We start from the raw sequence: 27352 nt of genomic DNA on the forward strand, positions 1-27352 counted from the left end.
TAAAAACAGACAAACAAACTTAATGAGTTAGTGACAAGGAGCATTGCTGCTGTTTTGTAAATGCAGGGGAGAAAACCAAACATTATGAATTGACTTGCCCCTTAATTCCAGGGTCAAGAATAATGCCCTGATTCATTTTGTTCTAGTTCAATACTTTTTCTATTCCGTATGCTAGTCTACACCAATTATCAGTAGGTCATGAACTTGGCTTTGTCTTCGCTGACATGAAAATATGTTTACACTTGGCTTTCAGACTTCCTTAAAATCCACACCGCTTTAAAGCAAACAAAGGTGACCAAGGAGTGGAATGAAGATAACTACATTCAAATATTAAGCCATGATTTTAATGTCATTGTCATACCTGGTGAATACTTTTTTTTTCATTTTAAAATTTATTTATTTATTTATTTGGTTACACCACACAGCCTGTGGGATTTTAGTTCCCCCAATAGGGATTGAACCCGGGCCCTCAGCAGTAGGAGCACAGAGTCATAACTACTGGACCACCAGGGAATTCCCCCTGGTGACATTTATCTAGACTGAAAAGGTAGAACAGTTGAGGGAAAGGCCAGATGTGCTATTTTGCAGGGTAGAGTGTGTTTCAATAACAGTGCACAAGCCCTATTTCATCAAAGAGTAGTTGACAAGTAGCATGTTTAGCATCACGACAGTAGGTTAAGGTTTAGCTTTATAATTCTTTCATGGCTCATTTCTTATGCATAAATCTATTTCAATAATTATGAAAAAATAATGCTATCTTTGCATCTATTGTTTCAACTTGGGGGTTTACATCTATGTTTAACAGAAATCTAGGTTTTAACAGGCCCTACAGGTGATGCTGATGCAATCTAAGTCGTGAGCACCACTAATTTAGGGTATAGGGTGAACCTTTGGAACAAAGGGCTCCCATAACAGTGGCTCAAAGATGATAGATATTTGATTTTCCTTCAAATAGGAATCTAGATGCAGGAGGGCAATTCTTGTTAGTCCATGGTGCCACTGTCCTAGGTGACTTTGTTACAGGGACCCAGTTGCTGTCATTCTAAGTGTATAGTTCAGCCTGAGAAAGTGGGAAAGACAAGGTATGGAACTATTGGTGAAGGAGATGCTTACAGCTCCAAAGATAAACCCCCAGTTTTCGGTGGATTTACCACTTGAAGTGTGTTTATTAGTCACATGAAGTCCCAAACAGGTGGTCCTGTCCACTGGGTAGATCTCTTCTAAGAGGATCTTCAAGGACCCAGAACAATTTAGCAGCTTCTGCCACAACTTTTCACACATGAAGTCCTCAAATATATTTGTTTAATGAATGTTGAATATGTATCCTGGGGATAGCATTAACATACAGATAATTTTCATTTAGCAAAGTTTTCTGAAGAAATAAAATCACAATGTAAACATTTTTGCTTTTCCTTTTCATCTAGTGTTAGATGTTTCATCTCTCAATCTTAACATTAGCCAAGAGGGCTCTATGGAGTCTTACTTTGTATTCAACAAGCTGTTAATAATTTAGTAAAAGTCTTCTGATTTAGTACTCTAGAATGTTAAAGAAAGCATTTACTAAAACATCGCATAGATTTAGGTAAGTGCTTTGCTTTTATTGGGAATATGGCAGATGCCAGTCTAAATAAATTTCTATATAATTGATTAGCAGCTGTCTCTCTGTAATGTCTAAGAAGGAACATAACACTTATCTAAGAATTCATCCTTTATTAGGTGAATAGTATGCTCTCAAAGGTAACTATGTCTCTAGGAAAAAAAAAAACCCATAATATTTGACTAGAATTAAACCACTGTTTGTCAGGAACACTGCCAAATATTTCCCCATATAGCAGCTAATTTAACAATGTCATTGGCCGTAAAGCTGTTTCTCTAAGAAAGGGTTGGATAAAGGAGAAATTAAAGAGGCAATAGGGTAGGATGTAAAATTAGGGAGAAGGGGAGGATAAAACATGGAGGATATGAGTCCAGGAAGACAGGCCACCGAGTTAAGGAGAATCCTCGGCAAAAATCACAGAGCTGAGAAGAAAATTACAGTAAAATCACAAGTAACTCCAATAGGCCCTCAACCACACCCAGTAATTCTACTTTGTTTTTCCAGTTAGCTCTTTTAAGCTTGTTTTTCCTATTTTCAGCAAGGGGTCTTACACACATTTTCTAATGTGCCTGGCTTTCTAATTCCACCCCTACTTCCTTCCAACTCATAGTCTCAGTTTATATTTTGTTGTGATTATACTATAAGATAGGAGCTTCATATTTCTGATGTGACTGAAACCAGCCTCTCGCTCCTATTTAGGAGAAAGCATCTCTTCCAGCAAATGCCAGTGCCTCCATATTTTCTCTCATCGCAGACCCTTCTATTCTCAGAAACTTCACTCCATACGTGTGCACCCCTTTCTCATATATCATCAATGTAATTCTCTCTAAAAGGTAATCTCATCAGAACACAATGACTCTCAAGGTCCCCAGACCCTGCCCAGCCTTCATCACTGAGGGAGCCAGGCTCCCAGGACCCCGCCGGCCCTCAGGCTTTTCCTTTAAACTGGAGAGAATCATTTGTAGCAAATACCAGTCAGGTGAATTCCCAGCTGCCAACAACTGCCCTTTGACGAGAACAGCCCAACCACAGAGGCGGACCTGAAGTAATGATGTGCAAAGTCCTTGCAACTGAACCCTGACCTCTGGCCACCTCCTGGGGTGGACAACTGATCAAAGCTGGACCAAGTTTTGAAACTTGAGCAGAGAGACTGAAGCCGGTTGAAGCTCTTACCTGGATGACAGTGTCCGTGTACTCCAGGTGCTGAGACCTCTGTGCACCACGACCCATGGGGACCGCTGCTGCCATTAGGTCGCCGAGGCAGGGACCGGGGTAGGTTCACGACTGCTTCGAGGCCTGGGCCAGGCGGGTGGGAGGCCGTGCCGAGGGCTCTGGAGCTCCGCGGGACACGGCCCTCAGCCTGTCTCCGGCCCCCAGCTCACCCGCCCGCCCCGGGGCCAGAGCAACTGGAGGGCCCTGGGAGAAGGCCGAGATCCGTCTTTCACTGCACTCTCTGCCGTGAGGACCACGGCCAGGCTGGTTGCTGAAGGAGCTGTACCTTTAAGCGCAGCTAAGGGCTGTGCGCCCGCCCCTCCGCCATTACATTTTCATTTCCCAGAAGCCTGCAGCATCTGCGCGTTGCCAGACCCTCATCCTCAAGTGTTGTTGGCACTGGCTCCACACACTTTCACTCTTCATCTCATACCAACACGGCTTCGTGTTTCTCCATCCGCTGGAACCATCCTTTCCACCGTCACTAATGAACTCTGTGTTGGCCACTCCACAGGTACATACTTTTTTTTTTTTTTTTTGCGGTACGCGGGCCTCTCACTGTTGTGGCCTCTCCCGTTGCGGAGCACAGGCTCCGGACGCGCAGGCTCAGCGGCCATGGCTCACGGGCCCAGCCGCTCCGCGGCATGTGGGATCTTCCCAGACCGGGGCATGAACCCGTGTCCCCTGCATCGGCAGGTGGACTCTCAACCACTGCGCCACCAGGGAAGCCCCACAGGTACATACTTTTAATCTCTTCACTGTATTCAATAGTCGAGAGACATTTAATTCAATGGTTAATTCTCCCTTTGTCAAATGAGCTACTATCGTTTAGATTCCTTCCTAAGAGGCACTCCTGGATTTCCTCATTCATCTCTGTTTCTTCTTTTCTAGACCATTTTTTTTCTAGACCTGCCCTTTCTACATAATTCCTAAATATGGTGCTTTGAATAACCTCCCTCTTCCTCATTGGATTTCAAATGAGTTAAGAAATAAAAGAAGTAGGTTAAGCATATGGGAGCAAAATACAGTATTTGTAAGTGATGACGTCAACATTTAAGACTGTGGCTTATACATGTGGACTAAGAGTCTTCCTAATAACAGACCCTGGATATAGACAGAGTCACTCAGACAATCACAGTTTAGAACCATCCTACCTACACACACTTTGTCAAAGGTGGCTCCCTAGAAAAAGAGGAGAGGAAAAAACAGAGCTAGGCTTAAGCACGATCATTATGCAACTGAATACATGCCATTATGAGAGGATGTGAGAGGAATGAAGAGAACCCAGCAGTGCTATGTTTCTTCTCTGTGGAAGGAAACATCATAGATGGGTGTGAATGGGTACAGGCAATCCCCATAACAGCTGGAACTCTGGAGGTTGTATAAAGAAATAAAAGCCATAAACACTACGTGACAAGTAAGTGACAAGTCTATAAACAGATGAGGGAAGACAACAGAATGAGAAAGGCCTTCCTAGGCTACCCAATAGAAAATAGCATCCTTACCCACTTACCCAATGCTTGTTTTCCTCTTATACCACTTACAGGCTGACACAAATAGTTACTCATTTATGATTTACCTAAATTACAAAAAAAAAAAATCCTTGAGTACAGGATCCAAGATGTTTCCTCAGTATCTATAACAGTAACCTGAATGAAGTAGGCATTGTTGAGTGAATGAATAAATGAATTCAAAAACAAGACAAATATATAAAGTGTCATATCACTTCCTTGATGGAAGAGACTGCTGCTCTCTAGGCTTCAAGGAGGTACAATTTGAGCTGGACTATAAAGAATACAATTGTTCTAAGTAAGATGGTGAGAAGACCATGACCAGAAGCAAAACTGAAAAAAAATCACGAGGCATTTTGGGGTCTGTGATATTTATTAGCATTGACATTACATGAACTTCTTTTTTATTGCTGTAGTGTAAAGAAACATCATAAAATATGTGGGAGATTAAAATCACACATTTAATTTTTAAATTTATTTTCCCAGCAAAATGATTAGAAGTTACTGACTTTAATGTGTACCTTTATAAACTTCTATGTTCTGGAGAAGAATACATGGTGGTGGTGTGTGTGTGTGTGTGTGTGTCTACACACACATGCACATGCAAGTGTGTATGTATAACCCTCCCTACAAAGAAATAATATTTAAATAGTACATGTTTATTAAAAACATATAAATCATATTTTAAAAGTCTTTTTTCTTATCTACTTACTTCCAAAAATTACAAATGAATTATTGCCTAAATTTTTCCCAAACTGACATACTGGCAAAGGCATTTTTCCTCCAATTACTATAGTCTATATATTTTTCTTACTTCAAAGTTTTTTAGCAGAGTGAGTTTTTTTTATTTCTTTTTTAATTTCCTGGGTTCAGACACGTCCTATAAGTAATCACATGCTATTTTATTTTCTGTGGGTTCTGTTAATTGCAGTAAGATGTAATGTAGCCTGAAAAATAATATGTAAAAAGAGTCTATGCTTATTAGCTGTAAGTTGGTTCACTGAAAAACTAACGTGAGATTGCAAAATATTCTAGTATTCTTTTTCTTCAAGATCAAAATTTCAAAAGACTATGGAGCAATCAAGAATAGCACAGATAAGATTCCTGCTGTTTCTCACTAGGGGGTTGAATAATCTTCTGATTCTTTCCCTATAATATTACACAAAATTGCTTGTATTAGGCAGTAGCCAGTATCAAAAGAACACAATTATGAGTGAGATAGCTTTCTATGATCTATAGACCATATCTGATTTTTAATTTTGCATTTTATCCATATTGATTGGATAAATGTGAAGAGTACCTATTAGATTGAATAGCTTAGCTTACAAATGAAATTTTAATGGTTTTAGTTTGCCTACACATTTTCAAGCTTTTAACTGTCATTTAAGACCTGAATTTTATGTGGCTTTTTACTCAGAACTTAGCCAAAAGACCTAGAAAGGTCGATTTCATTGCTCTTCTATCTGAAAGATATTTTAGTCAAACTAAAGAACTGAGTGCATTTTGTAACCATCATATTTCAGCGGAGAATACTTTTTAAAAGTCCACACCATTTGTGGCCCTCTGAAAATTTTGTCTGCCCTAGACAATTAGCAAGGTCCAACAGAGGGGCCAGTAGGCCAAGCATATTTTATCATTGCCCATTGTGAAACTTTGGGCAAGAAGAATGTTTTAGAACTCTGATCTTTAAAAACTAGTGTGTAACTGTATTTCTACTAGTCCTCAGGCATGCATGATGATTTAGAGAACATTAATTATTTATGAAGCTTTTCTAATAAAGGGCACATATACTTTTCCTACCACACGTGGATGTATTAAGCATACCTTTTTTTGAGGTGAAGATAAAAATCGCTCTTGCAAATATTATTTTCATTCAGTAACTGAAGAAAGAATAGCTACAAAAGTCAATGCACATTCAGAAGTGACAGTACTATCTCTGAAAAGAAATTTATTTACATATATTCTATATAATTTCAATTTGGCATTTTGTACTTTGGTTTTTAAAAAATTACAATAACATAATTGCATAGTTATTATTTTAATAGCATCATTTGACTTACTGATTTTGCTCTGATTTTTTATTGTTTGTGTTTTCCAAAATTATAAATGATAGCGCTATTAAAAATTGGTGATTTAATTTTTGGGGAGAATCTTTAGAAACACTGTTATCTCCTTGGTGTATAACAAATGACAGAGAGTAAAAGAGCAAATATGGAAAAAAGGAAGTTAATGCCAGCATTAACTTGAGTCTTCCTTTTTCATGTTCCTATCTATGGTTTTGTTTTATATAACTCATGATTAGTTTTTTCTATGTAAAATATATGTCTACATAATTACCTCTCTTAGAAGTATTAACTAACATTAGGTAAGCAGATAAATAAATTATTAATTTTTCAAATATAATAATTTTTCTATTTCTTTTAATATTTTAATTTTTTTTCCATTCATTAAGGAGATGTTTCTTAATATACCAAATATTTATTGAGGGCTTATAAGGTGCTGAGTTTAGTTCTCATTCTCAAGGAGCTTAAATTATGTTAGCAATCTTCACCTGGCAAATACTAGTATGTTTCAATGTCCAAGAGAACAAACAATGATATGATACTTAATTTCTGTCAGATTAGCACCTCTTGCAATTTCTTTGTTACCTTGCAACTGTTTATTGATCATGCAGGATGACAAGGGCACTTCTAGGCAATGGGGATACACTGGAAGCCAAAACTGTCAAAAATTTTCCTTTTTTGAGTTTATTTTTCTAATGCCAAGCTCACTATCAAAGCAGAGCTCTGTGTGCCTGAGTCCAGCTCAGATCACCCAGCAGAAATACCCCACTGATTCAGTGGCTTGAGCATTGTTGGTTTAAGCCACTGAGATTTTGAGTGGTTTGTTCTATAGTAACAAGTAATTGATATAGGCCAAGACACAATAAGCATAATATACAAATGAATAATAAAATATTAGAAGAGTTTTTCTCAAATATTTTGGAGTCAGGATTTCTGTGCTCTCTTAAAAATGGTTGCAGATCACAAAAAGCTTCTGTCTATGTTGATATCTGTTGATATTTACCATATTAGATATTAAAATAAACTTTTAGAATAAATATATTTGTTTAAAAGTGACAATAATTAACCTATTACAGGTTAACCTACTTTTATAAAAAACCTATACTTTTCAAATCCAAAATATAAAAATAGAAGAGTGGCATTGTTTTATATTTTTGCAAATCTATTTTTTTGCATATCTTACTAATTAGATAATAACTGGATTTATGTATTGCATTCTTCATTCAGTCTATTGAGATATGTTGTTTTCCTTGAAGAAAATGAAGACAAGCTCACCTCATACAGTTATGTAGTTGGAAGAGAAGGGTATTTTACCAGCCTTTAAAGATGATGCTGGATATATTTCTCTGATATGACATCAACACTAAATAACTATTAATTTCTTAGAGTTTGTTTGCAAAGTGGAATCTGTAACTATGGCAATGAATTCTTCATTTTCTCTTACATTAAAATCCACTGGTGATTCTTTCACTTTGAATGGGTCTCTCACATATGCATGATTTTGTAACTTCATATATTAGCCATTAAGAAAATGGTGATTATGTCTTATGTTGACATATTTCATTATACAATATAAAAAGTCACTACCAATTTCATCAGAAAAGCCATTAATACTGGGACACTGATACAAGTTTTCTAAAATGCTAAATTTTGCTTAAAAATTTAATTGTATATTGGCAATGTAGTGCCTAGCATTAACCTTTTTAATTGTAATGTAAATGCCTAACATTAAGCTTTTGATTACCAAGGCATCCATTTTAAAGGCATTTATTTATCTTGAATAAACATATTGCCAGCTGTGTGACACAGCTACTGTCAAAATAACTAGATAAGGAACCAGACTGTTCTACCCAAGAAGGTCCCCTTTTAGAAAGCCCTGGACCTAGAGATTGTCATACTGAGTGAAGTAAGTCAGACAAAGACAAATACCATATGATATCACTTATATGTGGAATCTAAAAAAAAAAAAAAAGGTACAAATGGACTTATTTACAAAATAGAAATAGAGTAACAGATGAAGACAAACTTATGGTTATCATGGGGGAAATACTCTGTAATGACCTATATGGGAAAAGAATCTAAAAAAGAGTGGATATAAGTATATATACAACTGGTTCACTATGCTGTACTCATGAAACTAACACAACATTGCAAGTCAACTATACTCCAATAACAATTAAAAAAAGAAAAAAGAAAGCAAGCCCCGAGTGACCTAGATAACCGACAGCTTTTCCCTACCCTCACCCTAATTCCAACTCCTTATGTTTATGCACCAGTAAAGAGTTAGCTCACAAAATCCTAGGCACCCCACCTATAAAAGACAGAGTCCAAGTCCACACTCCCTCTCTTTCTCTCTACCCACGACACTTGCTGTGTGAGCCTCAGGTGTACCAGGTACCTTCCAGGACTTTGAGTAATAAATTGTCTTATTCGAAGCTTCCTGATGGTTTTGCTGAGGTACGTCCTGTAATCCTAATAAGAACTGGGAAGTCTGCCCAGTCACAACAAGGGCCCTGGTGGTGGTGAGAGGGGATGTCTGTTGGCACCAGACCAGGTGAGTCCCTCAGGCATTGGTAGCAGAGAACATCACCATCAGTAGGCTGAGACCCACACAAGAGGCAAGGAATTCTGTCAGGGGTTTTCCTTCAAGGGACAGGCTCACTTGGTTCATTTTCAAGAAATATCTGGAAATACCCAAGTCTGAACAACCATAGTTTGTCTGTCACTTGTTCTTTCAAGTAAAAATAAATGTTTTTTAAAAAATCAGCTGGCTTGGCTTGCATCTCAAATAATTGCACAAGTGTGTTTCCTCGAGATGACCTTTGTGTAATAGAAGTACTTATACACACGTCCCATTTCATCTACAGAAGATTAAAATTAGGTCCACTTGAAGATCCAGATATATGAAAATGAGTAATTGCTATCGATTTTTCAAGAGATTTCTTAAATAGGATTGCCTTTAAAAATGTGTAGGTACATGACGATGAAGAATAAAGTGACCATTCATGAATGTAGTATACTAGTCGACCACTGCAGTTCGGTGCCATCCCTGGATTTGTGCCAAAAGGCCAGCAGCTTTACCCACCATTGCTCTTGTGTCATCAATGCACATGGCAACACAGTGGAGAAACAAACAAGTAATGCCATCACATTATTATGAAAATAGTCTGTGTGTTCCGGATAACCTATAAAGGCCTTGAGGACTCATTGAATGCTGCAGACCACATTTTAAGAATTTTTATAACATAAATACATGAAAGTAAATGAGTGTCATAAAGGCCATCAGGAGAATTGGAAAAGGGGATGATGCGTGATTTTAAAAAGAGTGACCTGTTTTAATGGTACTGAGAAGGCAATCTTTGAGTAAAGATGTAGAGGATGAGAGTATGAGTCACAAACATACCTGGGGGAAGAACCGACAAGGTTAAAAGCATAATTGAGGGGCTTCCCTGGTGGCGCAGTGGTTGAGAGTCCGCCTGCCGATGCAGGGGACACCGGTTCGTGTCCCGGTCCGGGAAGATCCCACATGTGCCGCGGAGCGGCTGGGCCCGTGAGCCATGGCCGCTGAGCCTGCGCGTCCGGAGCCTGTGCTCCGCAACGGGAGAGGCCACAACGGTGAGAGGCCCGAGTACCGCAAAAAAAAAAAAAAAAAAAAGACCAAAGAGAACCTCAGTCTAATTCCCAACAAGACGTGATTTCTACTATGTTGTTCAGAATGCTTTATGAAAGTATGGAAATATCTACATTAATATTTTTCTTTAATTTTTGAAGTAAACTATTCTTGTAAACACTTAAAATTAATTGTAAACAATGATAAATCTGATCTATCAGACTAGTGTTGCTTCATGAGTGGAGCGTTCTCTTGAGGGCTGTCTCTCTTGAGGAAGAGGAAGAAACACAGCAGGGAGATTGTCTGATCCTTTGAGGGGGCACATCATAAAATTGTGGGCTGGACCTCACCCATAAATTGCTAGAATAAGAGCTGGTCCTCTCCCATGAATATTTAAACTGTCCCTGGGAACCCTAGAGTGTTTTTTGTTTGTTTGTTTTTTAAATCACTGCTAGAAGGACCTAGTTATGCGCTGGAAACTGCAAAACTACACAAGCTGGAGAAGACTAATTTTCGAGGGGCAGTAAACATAATCCTAGGTTTAGTTATGGAGATGATGAATGTAAGGCAGGGTTTCTAAACTAAAAAACACTTTACAAAATGTTTCCTCTGTCTCTTCATATCAGACCAAAATTGACTTTCTAAGAAAGCTGAAATACAACGGAAAAAAGCAATTCAGAGATATTTAGATATTTCAGACACGTTATGTTGAATGGTTCCTGTTGACCTGTTTTACACAAGATAGTCAAAATAGCTTCATGTGCTGCCATAAAATTTTCCAGTATTCCTATTTAGTATTTTTTACATGACGATTCTTATTTTCTTGATGCCAGTAAGTAATTACTTTTCAAAAGCAAGAACAGTGGGCCCGTTTTCTTATTTCTATTGAGTTAGTGTTCATTTTGGCAGTTACTATAATTGCATAGTGCTGAATTCAGGAACACTAGCCAGAAAAATAAAATGGGAACGGGTACAGTGCTCTTACGATTCACATACTAGTTTCCCTAAAAATGATTTCACAAGTGCAACACTCCTCTCTCTCCAAAGTCTTCCAAAACACTACAAAGGGAATATGATCGAAAGCATTTTTTTCCATCTCAAGGCAAAACAAGTGGAGGAAAACTAAAATATAAAAGGAACAAAGCACTCTCTATAATTACACTTGCAAAAATGTTTCATTTCCCCTAAATATCGCATATGTTTTCAATAGTACTTATTTTGCATGTTTAATATTATTCATAGTTACTGGAAAATACTACTCTTGAGAATCAAATCCTGTTATGTAGGAGAAGCCCACTTCTGTTAAACTAGTATGAATAAATGACAAAAACAACTTTCTATAATTTATTAGTTATTATGATTGTATTTTTAAAATAGATAATCTATTTCAAGAAAAGTTCTTCTGAGATAGAGGAGCTGCATCTCAAAAGTGATGGGAGAAAGATCTACAAAATCAAAGAATCTAGAAATGTAAATAGTTGATACAGAAAACAAAGGGAAAAGAATAACATTCCCAAATAGTTATAAAGTTTCCATTAAGATTTTACTAGTAGCTGGGGCCATTTGATTCTTCTTATTAAAGGAATAAGGAGACAATTTGTTATAAAATATTTATTATGTTGCTACTTTGTATTAAGTTAATATGAAAAATTCAAGCATAAAAATGCAATATCATTTACAATGAGGCCATAAAGTTACAGGCTATAACTTATGAGTGAGCAGAGTCTGAACCTTCTTTATGATCTTGTTGACATATAGTAGTTCAGGTTTCATTTGGCCTCTATGATAGTTACTTATAGTGAAATTTTAGGGCTACTCCTCCCAGTACCCCATTTTGCTAATTCCCCTGCCATAGTTTTCGTATATAGCTATTTCATCATTCCAAAAAGCAATCCAAGCAATGGTTATCCAATAAACTCTAAGCACTTAGTGAGCTTTCAACTAATGTTCATTGAAGAAAGACTGAATAAATGATTCTATTTCAGACTTAACTTTTGAATAAATATTTTATTCATCCATGGATAAAAGAATACTTAAGAAATTTTAAAATATATATCTTATTTTCTACATAATGTTTGGATTTTATAATTATCTAAGCTGATGTATTTGTTATATTTCAGATTACATCATTTTAGCAGGCTTTTGTACTATGTAAAAAGGCTACCTCATAAGAAGAAACATTGTTTTACATTTGAGAATTTTTTTTCAATTTTGTATTTTGAAATAATTATGTAATTATGGCAAGTTCCAAAAGTACTACATCGATTACATTGTAACATTTACCAAACTTCGGCTAGTGATAACCACTTATAAAACTATAGTACAATGTCCATAACTAAAAAATTGATATTAGTACTGTTGAAGAGGAAACATTTTTCCTCTATTCTTGTAGGTTCTTTTGCCTGGTCTACTAATTAAGTTGACATAAGACATTAACAGGAGAAAAAAATGAAATTTTGTGTATATGGAGCCTCACACAGAATTGAGAGGATTCAAGACAGGCAGTTAAGGCTTGTGTGCCATGCTGAGCTAAGGAGAAGAGGTAGGGGTCTGGGATTCCAAAGGGGAGGAAGACAATTTATAGGGAGATGGGAAGAACCAATGCTTGGTAAACAAATGTTTGTCATGCCACGTAGAGATAATGGGACAAGAGGAATTTCTTTTTTTTTTTTCAGGCAATGCTTTATTTAGGTCACCAAAAATAAGGTTTTATAGAAAAGGAACTGTAACAAGCAAATGTATAGCTGCAAATTTTCTTTTTGCCATCAATATCAACCCCCTCTAAAATATTCTGGGACTACTTTTCGGTTTCCAAGTAAAACTAATGTTTTGTTGCTCAGCCTCATCACAAGAATGAAAACGGTTTGCAAAACAATTTTGTTTAATGCTAACAAATAGTTTAAAAATGTGGTTATTGCTAAAAAGTAACTCCGTCTACTGAAACAGCCCAACCTACGCACACTTTCGTGAACATTTCACTGTGAACACAGCTGCTCTTTTCCCGCCGTCACAGATGACATGTACCGTGGCAAGGGTCACATGTTGGAGGCCGTTCAGGTACCTAGGAAGTAATCCTTAACAGAAATAACTACGGTAGGTAAGCAACTCAAACAAATGGGCCCGCCTCTGCCACACCCCCCCAAGGCGGGTGTCGCATTCGCTCTAAGGAAGGCCCACCAACTCCCTAGTTCTTTATCGGGAACCGAGAGTGCAAAGCTAGATAGAGAAGCTGTTCTTCCAGAACCATCAAAACCTTAATAAATCGCCCTGGGGTTCTTCGTGCTGTAGTGCGCCTCACAGGCAGCAACATAGGCAGACTCTGGGAAAAAGTCATCATGGTATTCTGCTAAAAACCTCAGAAAGAGATCAAAGTGCTTCAGTAAAGCCTTCAGATTCTTCTCAGAAAAGGACATCTTTCCAAGGATTTCTGGAAGTTTCACGAACAATCGCAGCAAGTGTTGCGCCCCATAAATGTAAGAGGGTGGAGGTGGCTGGTCACCTGGGGGGTAACTGTCGGGTACAGGTTTCCAGGAGAGGACCTCATTTATTTCATTAGTTCTTCTGCCTTCAAAGCCAGCAAACCCCGCACTCCCTTCCTTGCTAGGGGTCAGAGGAACGGGTGAGGATGATCTGCTATGAACGGGTGTCTTCTTTTCCAGGTGCAGGAACAGCTTGGGCATGCTGGCAGACGCGTCCTGCTGCCGGCGCTTGGGCTGGGGCGAGGCGCTGCTCTCCGACAGCCGGTCGCAATTGGCCGAGTGGCGTGTGGACCGCCGCAGAGACTGCAAGGCTTCCGGCTCGGCTTTGCGCCTTTTGGGGGTGGCTGGCTCGCCTGTGGTGGGCTGACTCTCTGTGGACTGTGGTGTGGATGGATTCAACAAAGGTGGGCTTGGAGAGAGCTCCTCTGGGTTCCTATTAGTGTTTGTGGTACTTTCCTTAATCGGAAGAAAAAATTTGGACGAAGTCACCTTTTTATACTGAACTTGTTCATATGGATAGAGCAAAACCAATGGGAGAGTGTAATCAAAGGTTATTCTTAATCCATCCACCATCTCCTTACAAAGGTCAACGTTCTTTTCTGCTGGGATATAATGCACATTCATGTTGGCATGTGGCATAGCGTGATGGTGACGAGGCCTCTCATTGGCTGAAAAGGCTGCATTGATAGCAAAATGCTTCACGTATGATTCCAAAATAGTTATGATGTTGGTCTGGCACGGAAGTTTCACTAACCGTTTCCTCCTGTTGATATAGTAACAATCGTCCTCAAGCTTCTTCTTCAGAACTTCAGGGATTTCTATAGTTATTGTTCTTTCTTCCATTTCCTTTTTTGCATGCAGCTCTGGTTCCTCCTTCACTTCAGTCTTTTCTTCAATATCACTTTCTTCACTTATTTCTTCATCCTTTTCTTCACTACTGTCATCAGAAGAACTGCTTATTGAGTTTTCAACATTTTCATCTTTTTCTTCAGCAGGGAGGCTTTTTAAGACAGAATCCACACCAGGCAACCTGCAGCGCTTCTTCTTTCTTCCTGTGCTTCTCAGGCGAGCTACAGCTTTCCTTGCCAATTTACGCTGTAATCTCCGATTTTCATCGGTGTCACGAAGGACATGATCTTCAGCTGCCCATCTATCCCAGCTTCTGTTCCAACCATTAAAATGGATCAGATATTCTGGGATCTTTCTGCCTTTTTCGTCTTTCCCAACAATAACATCGACAATCTTGGCATCGTACAGCACTCGCGCCTTGGTGGGGTCAGGCTCGAAGCACAGCACTTCCTCCCCTGAGTGGAATTTAAATTTCATGCCCTCGCTCGCGCTCATTTGCTCATCGTAAGAGGAATTTCTTGATAAATAAGAACAATGGTAGCATTTTTGTGATAATATTTAGTCTTTTGTCCTCAATTCCTAAAAAACTCTTCAGAGCCATAAAGCGTCTTGTTATTCATAACAAGCTCTTTTGTGCCACAACTGGGTTTATGTTAACACAACTGGGTGACATTTGGAAGCACCTAAGGATGGGGGCTGGTTGTCAGGAGAACCAACATTGTGGTTAGAGGGTTGGAGCATTCAGTCCCACCCCAGGACATCTAGAGAAGGGAGAGGGGCTAGAAATTGAAGTCACCAATGGCCAATGAGTTATTCAATCTTGCCTAAGTCATGAAGCCTCCACGAACATCCAGAAGGACTGGGTGTGGGAGAGCTTCTGGGCTGGTGAACGTGTGAAGGTTTGGGGAGAATGGTGCTCTCAGAGCGAAGGGAAGCTCCCACCCTTTCCCCATGCCTTGCCCTACATATCTGGCAGTTCCTGAGTTATATCTTTTTATTAAAAAACTGGTAATCTGGTGAATAAATGTGTTTCCTGAGTTCTGTGAACCACTCTAGCAAATAATAGAACCCAAGGAGGAGGTTGTGGGAAACTCTGATCTACAGTCAGTCAGTCAGAAGCACAGGTGACACCTGGGCTTGTGCCTGGTGTCTCAGGTATGTGGGGTGGGGCAGTCTGGTAGGGCTGACCTCTTAACTTATGGAATCTGATGCTGTCTCTGGGTAGATCAGGTAAATGGTGTATGAATTGAGTTGAACTGAATTGAATTGTAGAATGCCCAGCTAGTGTCTGGAGAATTGCTTGGTGGTATGGGGGAAGCTCCCCTCCCCATGGTAAAATTGGGTGCAGAACCCGAAAGAGTGGCCCTTAAATTTTACAGGTACCGAAACATCATTTAACTGCCTCCTAATTGTTTTCAAATCAGAGTGTAAACACAGAGAAATTGTAATTTGTATAATTACAGTGAAATTATTAGTAACAGTAAGGCTGCCTTCTGAATGCTACAAGAATCATGGCGGCCAAACTATATATATTGCAAGAGATCCTGCCACTGGAATAGACAAGAAACAAACAAACAAAAAACACCAAGCAAGAACAACAACAAAATCTAGACTTCACTCATAATTTGAATACATAACATTGAAAACTGCAGTGGTATTTATTTAGACTTTCATATCTCTAGTGGTCGTTCTCTCCACTGCATATATGACAGTCCTTGGGTCCAAATTCAGGAGACCTGGTATCAAGTCCAAACTCTAGTAATCATTGGCTGCATGATTTCAGATGATTTACTCAATATTTCTTCCAAATTTTTTATTAGTAAAAGGAGGATGAAATCAATGACCATCAGACAAGGTCATTTTGAATGTCAAATAAGACCGCTTAAGAAGGTCTCTTAACTCTAAAGTGATATGCTGAAATTAGTAATCATTATTCTTTCATCTTCAATACTATGTAGCTCAGCTCAAAATTGAATCTATAAACATAATCCATCTTTCATTCTGACCTAGCTTTATATTCTTCTAATGATCTACCTATTTGCAATGGAAGACTGCAATAAAAATACCAAAATAAAAATAGGTTTTGGAATATGATTTCTAAATATATGAAACATTGAACTTTTGTAACTTTTTCATTCTTTTAAACAATGCATCCTTATTTTTCTTTCTTTCTTATAGTGACCTCATAGCATTTCCTTTCTGTCAGGCTAGCATTTCTTTTTCTACACAACACTGAATGTGGAATGCCGCCTGCCTGTGACATCCTATGTTTTGAGAGTCTGATTTTTAAGTTATTACTCGCAATTTTTGAAGCAAAGTGAATACTTAAAATTACCCATCCAAAGTGATCTTTGTAGTTTTACTTGGAAGTAGCACGTTCATTGGCTCTTTAACTTAGAAATTATCTAAATACACTAAATTCACATGTAAAGCATTCTCAGAAGCGAAGCAAATAAAATATTACCTTTTTCTACTGCATTCACCTGAATTTAAAGAAATATAAGTTATTTCTGCATTAACACTTAATAAACAACAATCAACAACATGTAGTTCCACATAAAAATCCTCATTAAGTCAAAGGAATATTTTAATGTATTTTCCTATCTCATACTTCCATACCAGAAACATTGTATTTCTGGCTTATTTTAGAGTTAAGATCAGCGGGTAACATTATTGGAACATTCTCTAAATTGATTTGTTTAGATTAAGCATTAGCAATCATGAAACAAATTAAAAGGAGAATAAGAAAATAGACATTTTATTGAAACTTGAGCTGGTAAAATGTTTGGTTTATTTATGGCAGTGGCTTACGTTTGTAATCAACTTTTTCTCAGGATAATAAAAATTTATTTCAGAACTTGTCAGCAAATTCTTTGACAAAAAACAATTAAAGGAATGTCAGAGGAAGTTCAAAATGGTGCTAGGTTGGAGAGGAAAATCTGAATGGAATTAAGATACTGCCAAAATGATCCACGAAGTAGACCATCTACAGCTAACCATTAGATCCAGGGGAGGCCTCTAAATATTGGTATTGCTGCACTTTGTGACAGAAAGGAAAATTATACAGAAGACAAAGAAAATCCCTTCAATGCTTATAATTTAAGAATCAATTTGAATCCTGGTATTTGATGATGGAATTTATTATATGGTTTGAATAATCTCTGTAACTCACATAAGTAGTATTTGTACTAAGGTAATAGACATACAACTAGGGTGAAAGACAAGAAGAAACCCATCATGCCCAGAGACTGGCGAATAACATCCCAGCTACAAGAGCCCTAAGGTGGAAACTGTTATCATACTAGCATTCATTCAATAGTGTGACACTTATGTAATAAGACAAATATTCATCCTTTGTCTATATAATGTTATGGTGTTGCTAATTATGTATAAAAGTAACACATATATTTCTATGTGTGCATTTTGGGCTAGTTATTGGTGGAAGTTTCAAATATTAGGAATCAGTCATTGGAATGAATTATTTTCACATTTTTTTCATGTGCTATCTGTGGAGCTCACTTTCATTTTTCTAGTTCAACTAATACTTTGGTTTCATTTGCATTTGTGCTCTGTAGACTAAATGACTAAAATACATAGTCATTTAGAAAATATTACTAAATAGGTAATTCTTGATCTTTAATCAATAAAACTGTCAACTTGGCTTAGTGGGATTAAAATGTGATGTCTTCTCTTGTTCTTTATTTACTCTCTTTACAATACAGTAGTGAACCAGAAACCAGTACTTTTCAGTATAGTAGTAGATATTATTGCTTCTGGCTAACCAAACTTTGATTGATGCAGATGTTAACTCTAATGTAATCTAAATTCTCTGTGGCTATTAGTAATCAACACACTAACTATTGCCCGGGGTTCTGTTAACTTTTTATATTGGAAAAATGATTTTTCATAACTGTAGGGTTAAAATTTTATTTCCTCAAAATAAGAAAAACAGACATAATCTGAGAGTAAATTTCAGGTACATAGAGTCTAAAGGAATACAAGTTACAGCCAAGCTACTCAAATACAATCTTCAACTATCTTAATCTACAAAACTTTCTGCAAAAATGCAGTAAAATCCAATGACTCTGCAGTACCCGCTGCACTTCTCTGCTCATATACCTGTGCCTTTTCTGTGCACTTCATTGATTTTAAATTGTTAGTTTCTGAATCTCTGTGCTTCGCTCCCCAATGCTACTTCTAGAACCTCCTTATTCTATTCTTCCTTAAAACATTCAGGTCTGCATCTTCTGTCATCAGAGTAAACCATCCTGTATCTCTTCATATTGCAGACGTTTTCAGATACCCAAGCTGGCTTCTCATTCTATGACTATAATTCTTGATTAGATGTCTAATTCTCATAATTTCTGCTTCTATAACTCTTAGTGATTTCAATATCCAGGGAGATGAAAATTCCAAAACTCACAGCTTCTTGGTTATCCCATCCACTTTCAATATGTCAAATGCCAGTTATATGAAGATAACTCTCAAAGTTATGCCTTAAGTTCTTCCCTTTTACATCTGTGAAAGTATCAGCACAATCAAGAGTCTGAATACATCATCACCTCCAAGAGCTTCCTCATACCCTTTTGAAATTTATTTCTCCCCTTCCTGTGCCCTTTCTCCCCTCAGGCAACTACTTATTCACTTTCTAGCACTATCAACTAGTTAAACCTGTTCTCTGTTCATCCATATGGGCTGGAAGTGGAAGCTGACTCAGGTAGTGTTATAATTTAGCATAACCCTTACTTATTCCTGTCTATCTTATTCCACTATTTCTTTTGCCCAAATTGGTTTTGGGAAGAGTAGAAAACATAAAAAGAAGTAAAAAAATCAGGTAATATGTGTAATATTAAGATTAAAAAAGGTAATGACTTGATTTACTGATTTATTTTAAAACTCTGATTTGATCTCCATTCCACAATCCCAGACTTTTGCCTTAATATCAAAAAGTGTCTCTAGCTTAAGGTCTGCTCCATACTTTTAAATCTGATTCTTTTTTTCGAGATGAACAAGTATACCTATTGCTTAGTAGTTATAATCATGACCTTTAGAATTTTAATCCTGGCTTGAGATATTAAGCAAGGTATTTCATTTGTCCACACTCTCTTTCCTCCACAGTAATACAGTGATATACATTGTGCTTACTTCCTAGGGTTGTGTGAAGCTCAGGTGAGTAAATCGCAATTTACTCAACATTGCAATGTTTTCGAAAACAGAAAAAAAAAATTAGCATTACTTATAAAATCATTTAAAAATGATTTCAATGACATTTAGAGACAGCTGTATTCATATGATTTTTCAGATATGTTTGTTTTCTAAAACTATGTAAGAGTAAGTGCACTAAACAAATTATCTAGTCGGTCTAAAGCTCCATCTATGCTAGTGGCACCAGAGCTCATTTTTGCAAGTGCCATTCATAATAATTGCCCTGTATGAGGCAATGTCCTTCGTGACAGCAAACTTCACTTCACCCCCTTCCAAAGGATATTTCTGGCCAATTTTCCTCAGTTCCTGGGACTGTAGGGGGCTGATCACAGCAGGCTTGCAAATGAGAAACAAGATTTCTCTCTTCTTGGTCCATTACATGTAAAATTGTGATGTTAACATGCTTTTTTAGAATCACTTGGATTAGCCCAAATGATGATGGCTTGAAGTTTTCCTGGAATTTTTTCATACATCATCTGCTCTAAAATGAAATAATGATTCATAATGTAGTCCTCACTCAAGGCACAAAAAAACACATTACTAATGCGCATTTTCCTTAATGGAGTGGGTTCTATTATAGTGAAAGAAGACTCATTATTCCTTGGCAAATATACCTTGGTACATACTGTTGTGGATTTATCAAGAATAATAATGACTTAAGCAAGGCAGAAACACATGCAATTAGATTTCTCACCACAGACAGGGGAGCACAACAAAAACTCAGCATTATCAGTGGATCTTCAACTGTGTATAAATCTTCAGTTGATGTGTATAATGAATCAGGTCAAATCAGTTTTAATAAAAATATGAGGAGCACTATTTGAGGTTGATAATGGTGACTGTTTAGAGTTTTATAGTTATGTTTTTAGTGCAGATCAGTTGGAAATCTTGTGAATAAGTTAAAATAGTAAGAAATAAATGCTATCATAGGGAGTTGGGAAATCTAATGTGTTGCAAATAGAGTATCAACAGTTATTTCTGAAGTAGAGTTTCTAAAGGTATCTAAAACACGCAGAAAGACAGAGAGAGAGAGAGAGAAAGAATAGATTCTATCAAATGTTTATATTTTATGTATGTATGTAGATAGCTGATAGATGAATAATAGATAGAAAAACAGCTGCACGTACATGTATATATATTCTACATTCCCTGTTTGCAATAAAAATAGCAAGCTGGGTGGGACCTGGGGCCTGCCAGAAACTCAGACAAAATACGTAATGTATATGAGCACATAGCAAGTGTCAATCAAATGACTTAAAACCCCACACTTAACTTTCACAACAACCCTACACAGAACGCTCAGGTCAAGACCCCATACCTACTGTTCCTAAATAAAAAGTAAAAATGGCAAAAACTAAGTTTGTTTGTAGAATTTTTAAATTTATTTGGTAGCAAATCATGCTTTAAACTGTGACGCTATTATGTTATTTGTAGTCTTTTTTCAACCAACCAAGTGAGACTATCCACTTGTTTCCTTGCAGAAATATTAATAGGTTTGTTTATGAAGTGTAACATAGCACGTAATTTATATGTTGTATTACTTACCAAAATTAAAAAAATATATATGTCTGGTCCCAAGGGTTTGGGGTCATGGAATTGTGGGCTGTACCTGCATCCTTCCCATGCCAAGGTCACTATAGTTCATTTAGTGAGAGTATGATTGTAGGTCAACATATCAGTGGCTTGTACTTTCTGTTTAAACAATATTGTGGAGACAGTAGTTAATCACCATCATCACCAGCAGCAGCAGCAGAGATAATTTTCATTTGAATGCAAATAAATGAGTCGAGATCTTTGGGATTGTCTCTTGATGAACCAGAGAATAATTCGTCTCTTTTCAGTTGTATATTTATGACAATAGTGTTTTTCAGAAAGCTGGTTACACTTTTCTCTTCCGTTTCATCTCCCTTCCTACTGAAGAGAACTAAATTTGCACGACAAGTGATAAAAGAGTCTGAGACAGCACAGAAATGTCTAGCAGGTGACGTGTCAAGTTCAGCTGGCTTTCCCTGCAGCAGCTGGTTTGCTTTCTCTAGCAGATGCTCTAAATTAGGTAACTGAACTTGGTTTTTATTAGGCATACCTGTTTTTGAGGATGCTTAGGGTAAATTATGTGTCCAAATACAGCAAATGTATATAACATCTTTTGACAGATTTTTGGAAGTAAAATTGGCTAATGTTTCACTTTATTTTCCCTAATAATTTTTCCTTTTTAATCATTTCCCAAGTTTAATATATTTTTGCTGTGTTCAATAATATGAGATTTGGTAAGCTAGCTTAAGTTTTTTGGAGCAAAATAGGAAATATTAAACAGTACTTCAATGTAATTTGTGTCATGCTTTTTCATCTAGCATTGTAACAAAAATCTCCGGTTTTTGGAGCTCTTCAAAAATACTGTTTTATTTCAATGACTACAAGAGATTGCATTCCTCCATGATTTACTTTATCATTTACTCCTAGTTCATTGAACTTATTTCCAATTCACTGTGATTAAAATCATTATGTGATTAACATCATTATGTGCAAAGCTTAGAACACAGATTAGGCAGATTTGTATTAGAAAAACAGAGTAGGAGGTATTGAAAAGCAAGAAAGAGGAAAGTTTAGTATTAGACCTATTTATATATTTTCAAAATTAAAGTACATGCAAAAGACAAAATATTAGATTAAAATAGATAAAATCTCTGGGAGCACATGCCTATCGTGGAGGCAGATGCAGTAGGGCTAAAGGAATAGTTCAACAATCTCAGGCATGAAACTAACCCAGAAAGAGACAAAATCACATTGTTCCTTTCATAGGGGAGAAAATTGCTGAATTAAAACGTCTCTAATTAATTTTAGAAGAAATTTTAAATGTCTCATTTTAAGTATCGCTGTTAGACAAACTCAGTCTAAGTCTTTATATCTATATTTAAAAAGAAGTAAATTCACTTCAAAATCTTAGGTTAGTCATTATTTTATATGCTGAAGTATTCCTTTGATTTCTAAGAATTCCAGAAATCCTGAATGCTTATTGTTAAATACTTCGAATACGGTTGGGGTATTAAAAAATCAAATAAATAAATAAAACATGTCACTTTTAGTCCTTCTACATTTTTCTAGGAAATTTTTGTTCCTACCTAATGAGAATAGTTCTTTCCTCTTTATAAACTTGGAATAATTCAATTCTCTGCTTCTCCTCTGAGATTTACCTCATAATTCATTTTTAAAAATTCATCTAAGCAAGACGCCTAAAATACTTCATATCTGCAATACCACACTATCAGCCTCTAGTATTTCCTGCCTTCAAGCCTCTTACGAGGAAAATTGTATTTCCTGTTCCTATCAAAGTTTTGTACAACTTCTCCAATTTTTCTCTAATTCTCATACCCTCTAGGCCCCTTAGAGAATTCATTCCTGAAATATCTCCAATCAGAATTCTAAATATCTCCTATTGTACTAGATCATTTTCATTATCAAGAAAACAAAAGGAATATCTCTCCTTAAAAAAGATGAAACAAAAAGGCAGTTATAAATACCTTGAATCTACCTTTGCTCATGTTTCTCACCCTATTTTTTTCCTCCCTTTCACAGTGAGCATTTTATTTTTTGATTGATTGATTGATTTTGGCCACACCACATGATACACAGGGTCCTGCGCCCCCTGCAGTGGAAGCTTGGAGTCTTAACCACTGGACCACCAGGGAAGTCCCCTCACAGTGAGCAATTTAGGAAGTATACTCTATACATATTGACTCTATTCCTCACCACCTGTTCTCTGGTCAATTCACCCCAATTGGATTTCCACCCCTCGTTTCCCCTGGAATTGCTCTGGTTAAGTAAAAGTGAGGTCACATTAAATGTCATTTTCTGACCTCAGTATTGAAAACAGTTTCCTTCTTCTTCTTTTTTTTTTTCATGTTCATAGATGTAATTGTAAAGCAAAATCTTAGCAAATCATAGTAAAAATATATCAAAAGCTTAATATATGGTCCTTCGAGGTTTATCACAGTAGTTCAAAATCAGTTTAACATTTGAAAAACCAACATAATTTACCATAAAATACAGTATATATGTAAGTTCAATAAAATACGTCTAAATTTGAAAGTAAGAAGTAAATCTGTCTTTTTTTGCAAGTAACATAGTCATTTATATAGAAAATCCTATAGAAAGTACAAAAATCCTACTAGATCTTAAAAATGAGTTTAGCAGTGTTGTGGAATATAAGAGCAATATACACAAAATCAATTGTATTTCTTTATATAAGCAACAGGCAATTAAAAATAAAATCATAAAATATATCACTTTCAGTAGCCTTAAAATTATTAAATGCTTAAATATAAATATAACAAAAGTTGTATAAATTAAGTACAAAATAATTTTAAATCTGTGCTCAGGAGCCCCAGAGGGTCCTGCTTGGTATCACCATCTTCAGTCATTCACATCAGTTTCATTTTCTTGATGACATTTATCACTCTCTGAACATGGATTCATTTGGTTACTCATTTATCCTCTCTCTCCTTCACACAAATGTTAAGTTCTGTTAAAACAGAGATTCTTATCTTTAGTTCCTTTTACATTCCTACTTAATAGATTACCGTTACTGGCACAAAGTAGGTATTCACTACACATGTTTTACTGAAGGAATAAATATAGTGAAATTCATATTTCCTTCCAGGAGGTTTTCCATTCATTGTTATTCTTCGTTAATACATAAAAAAGATAAAATAGTTAAAACTGTATAATAAGATAATTAATTATGCATTTTCCTCGCATTTTCTTTAGCATATTTACAGTTTTGCTCACCTGCATTCATTATACTGATTAATGTACTTGTAGTAAAAATAAGTCTCTATGGATGAATAAATTTGAAACCAGTTATCATATTTGGGAACAATAATTGGATCATAAAAGTTATCATTTATGCAGGGAGATATATTTGGACAACATACCCTTAAACCAAAGTAATAATAAGAAAATTGGGGAAGTAAAAAAATAAAATAAAATGTGTCATTTGTGTGGAACATGTATTATTTGCACAGAATAATACATGTCATTGGAGTAACCAGAGATAAAAAAGAGCATTTCTGATTATAACTCAAGGATCAAACACATAACCATATTTTAAACTATTAGTTAATAAAAATGTAGGAACATTTCAAAAACATTTATTAGACATCTTTAATCAAGCCACGTAGATTTTTACCTGTTTGTGACAGTGCCATAGAGAAAGAAAGGAACAATTCTAAAGCATGTTTATCAAACACCTTAGAGTTCAATATTATTCCTTTTTTTTTTTTTTGATAGGCTAAATGGTCTCAAGGCAACACAGCTGGTAAGTGACACACTGACCTCAGGCCCATCCCCTTGCTTTCCTGCTGCTACTCATACAAGGTCTATGGCATTATTCAGTGACCAGGTAATTATTACCTACATTTCATATTGCATCCAGAGTTATATGATAATGACTGCTTTAACATTTAACAAGAACTTTAAGTATCCTAACGTTAAATCTGATCTTTCTTTTTTTTTTTTTTTTTTTTTTGCGGTACGGTGACCTCTCATTGTTGTGGCCTCTCCCGTTGCGGAGCACAGGCTCCGGACGCGCAGGCTCAGCGGCCATGGCTCACGGGCCCAGCCGCTCCGCGGCATGTGGGATCTTCCCGGACCGGGGCATGAACCCGTGTCCCCTGCATCGGCAGGCGGACTCGCAACCACTGCGCCACCAGGGAAGCCCCCTGATCTTTCTTTTTGGAGGGCAATTTCCTGGCTCAATTCCTATTTTGCCGTTTTTTTCAATGATATTTAGAATTTATTTCAGATCCTTAGAAGATGTTTTACCAAACAATTTGCTAAGATGGAAGATGCTGTATCAGCAGGCATGATAGCACAGAAAATATTTTTTAAATTTGTAAGTAAATTATTACATCCTGATCTGTTACTCACCAGTAGTTTTGGTGTTCTAGCAACTTATAAATAGTTTTATAGGAGTAATAACTTACAACTTAATGTGATATTCAAAACCACATTCTGGGACAGATTAATGGATTCAGTCAGTCAGGTATTCATTGGGAAACCATTTCTGTTATCTATTTGAGCTCTTCTGTATCCTTCCCAAAATATAAAATATGATTGTGTCATGTGAGATGCCTATAGGGCTAGCCACCAGGTGGTATTTCACAAATACAATGATGTTCTACACTTCTCATTCACTTATAGTGCACATAGTAATTTCTAATGAACTGTCTATAAAATGTAAAACTGATATTTCTCATGGTCCAGGACACAAAACAATTTAAGAGGCTAGAAAAAATTGTCTTTAAAAAAAAATTGGACTTACATACAATTGCTCTCTGAAAATTTAAGATATATTCTTAAAACCATCTACCTAGACAGCATTTGTAATTTTCAAATATATCATTGAAATATAATTTACATAAAGAAAAAGTGCATGAATCATGAGTATACAGTTAAATACACTTTTACACACAGAGCATAACCATGTAAATACCACCAGGTCAAGAAATAGAATATTCCCAGAAACTTAAAATCAAATCTCATGCCCCCGTTAACTTATGAGCTTTTTACTTATTCCCCAAAGTAAACATTGCTCTGACTTTTAACCCACCATAATATATCTATTTTTGAAATTTATATAATTCAAATAATAAAATATGCATTTTTTGTGCCTGTTTTTGCTCCAATTTATGTTTTTGAAGTCTATTTTCTTGTGCATGGCTGTAGTATTTTATTAATAATCCCATTCATTTATTCACATTAGTGTTGATGGACATTTGTATTGTTTGCTACTTTGGGCTATTAAAAATAATATAAAGTACTATGAAAATAATGTAAAATGAATATATATATATATTATATAATACATATATACTATATCATTTGTTGTTTTTTACATAAACACTTCTATTTTGCATAAATCTAAGAGTGAATTGCTGGATCACAGATGTGTATGTTTAAATTAATTGGATAACTGCATAGTCTTCTAAAGTGGTTTTGTAAATATCTACTCTCAGTAGCAATGCATAAGGTTTCTGACTGTCCCACATCTCAGGAATATCTTGCATTGTTCTTTTTAATTTAGCCTTTCTGGTGAACTTATAGGAGTAGCTCACCATTGTATTAATTTGCATTTCCCTGATGACTGACTAATGAAGTTTAGCATTTTCATATATTTATTAGGCATTTGGATAGCTTGCAAAAGAAATCTCTATTTGATTTTCATGTCCTTTCTTTTCTATCAAGGCATCTGCCTTTTCCTTATTATTTTAGACTAATTCTTTATATAGTCCAAATAAAAGTCTTCTGTCAGCTAAATTTGCTGCAAATATCTCCTTCCATTTTGTGGCTTGCATTTTCAGTTTTTAATTTTTTTGATCAACATGAATTCTTAATTTTAACTTAGTAATCAATCAATAATTTCTTTACCATTAATTCAATTGTTTCCTTTTAAAGAACGCTTTGCCTAGCCCAAGGCCATGAAAATGTTTCCTTACATTGTCTAATAGAAGGTTTATTATTACACCTCTACATTCTGATCTATATTCCTCTGGGATTGATTTTTGTATATGGTAGGAGATAGAGGTTATGTGCATTTTCCCATATGTTTATCGAAAATGTTAACTTCAGTGTTGATCCAGAATTGCAAATTAAATCATCCTTCACCAGATTAGTGAATATTAATGAATGATATGAAATACTGATGGTGATATAAAAATTGGAGTAACCCATACATTCCTTGCCTGGTAGAAATTTATGTGACTTTTTTTTTTTTTTTACATCTTTATTGGAGTTGTTTTCACAGTTAGATGCGTGCACTCAAATTAGCC

At 36.3% G+C, this 27352-nt stretch overlaps 1 protein-coding gene across 1 annotated transcript; it reads right to left on the reverse strand.

Moving 5' to 3' along the window:
- Positions 1 to 12449: 12449 nt before the first annotated feature.
- On the reverse strand, positions 12450 to 14816 carry LOC308611050 (MSL complex subunit 3-like; the record flags this gene model as incomplete). The annotated part of the gene is made up of 2 exons (XM_081259989.1): positions 12450 to 13067; positions 13247 to 14816. The coding sequence occupies one exon, from the start codon at positions 14814 to 14816 to the stop codon at positions 13248 to 13250; it is 1569 nt and encodes a 522-aa protein (XP_081116115.1). The 3' UTR covers positions 12450 to 13067; position 13247.
- Between the last annotated feature and the right edge of the window lie 12536 nt (positions 14817 to 27352).

This window comes from Mesoplodon bidens (assembly GCF_964165515.1).
Source record: "Mesoplodon bidens genome assembly, contig: HAP1_SCAFFOLD_154, whole genome shotgun sequence".
Classification (NCBI taxonomy): Eukaryota; Metazoa; Chordata; class Mammalia; order Artiodactyla; family Ziphiidae; genus Mesoplodon; species Mesoplodon bidens.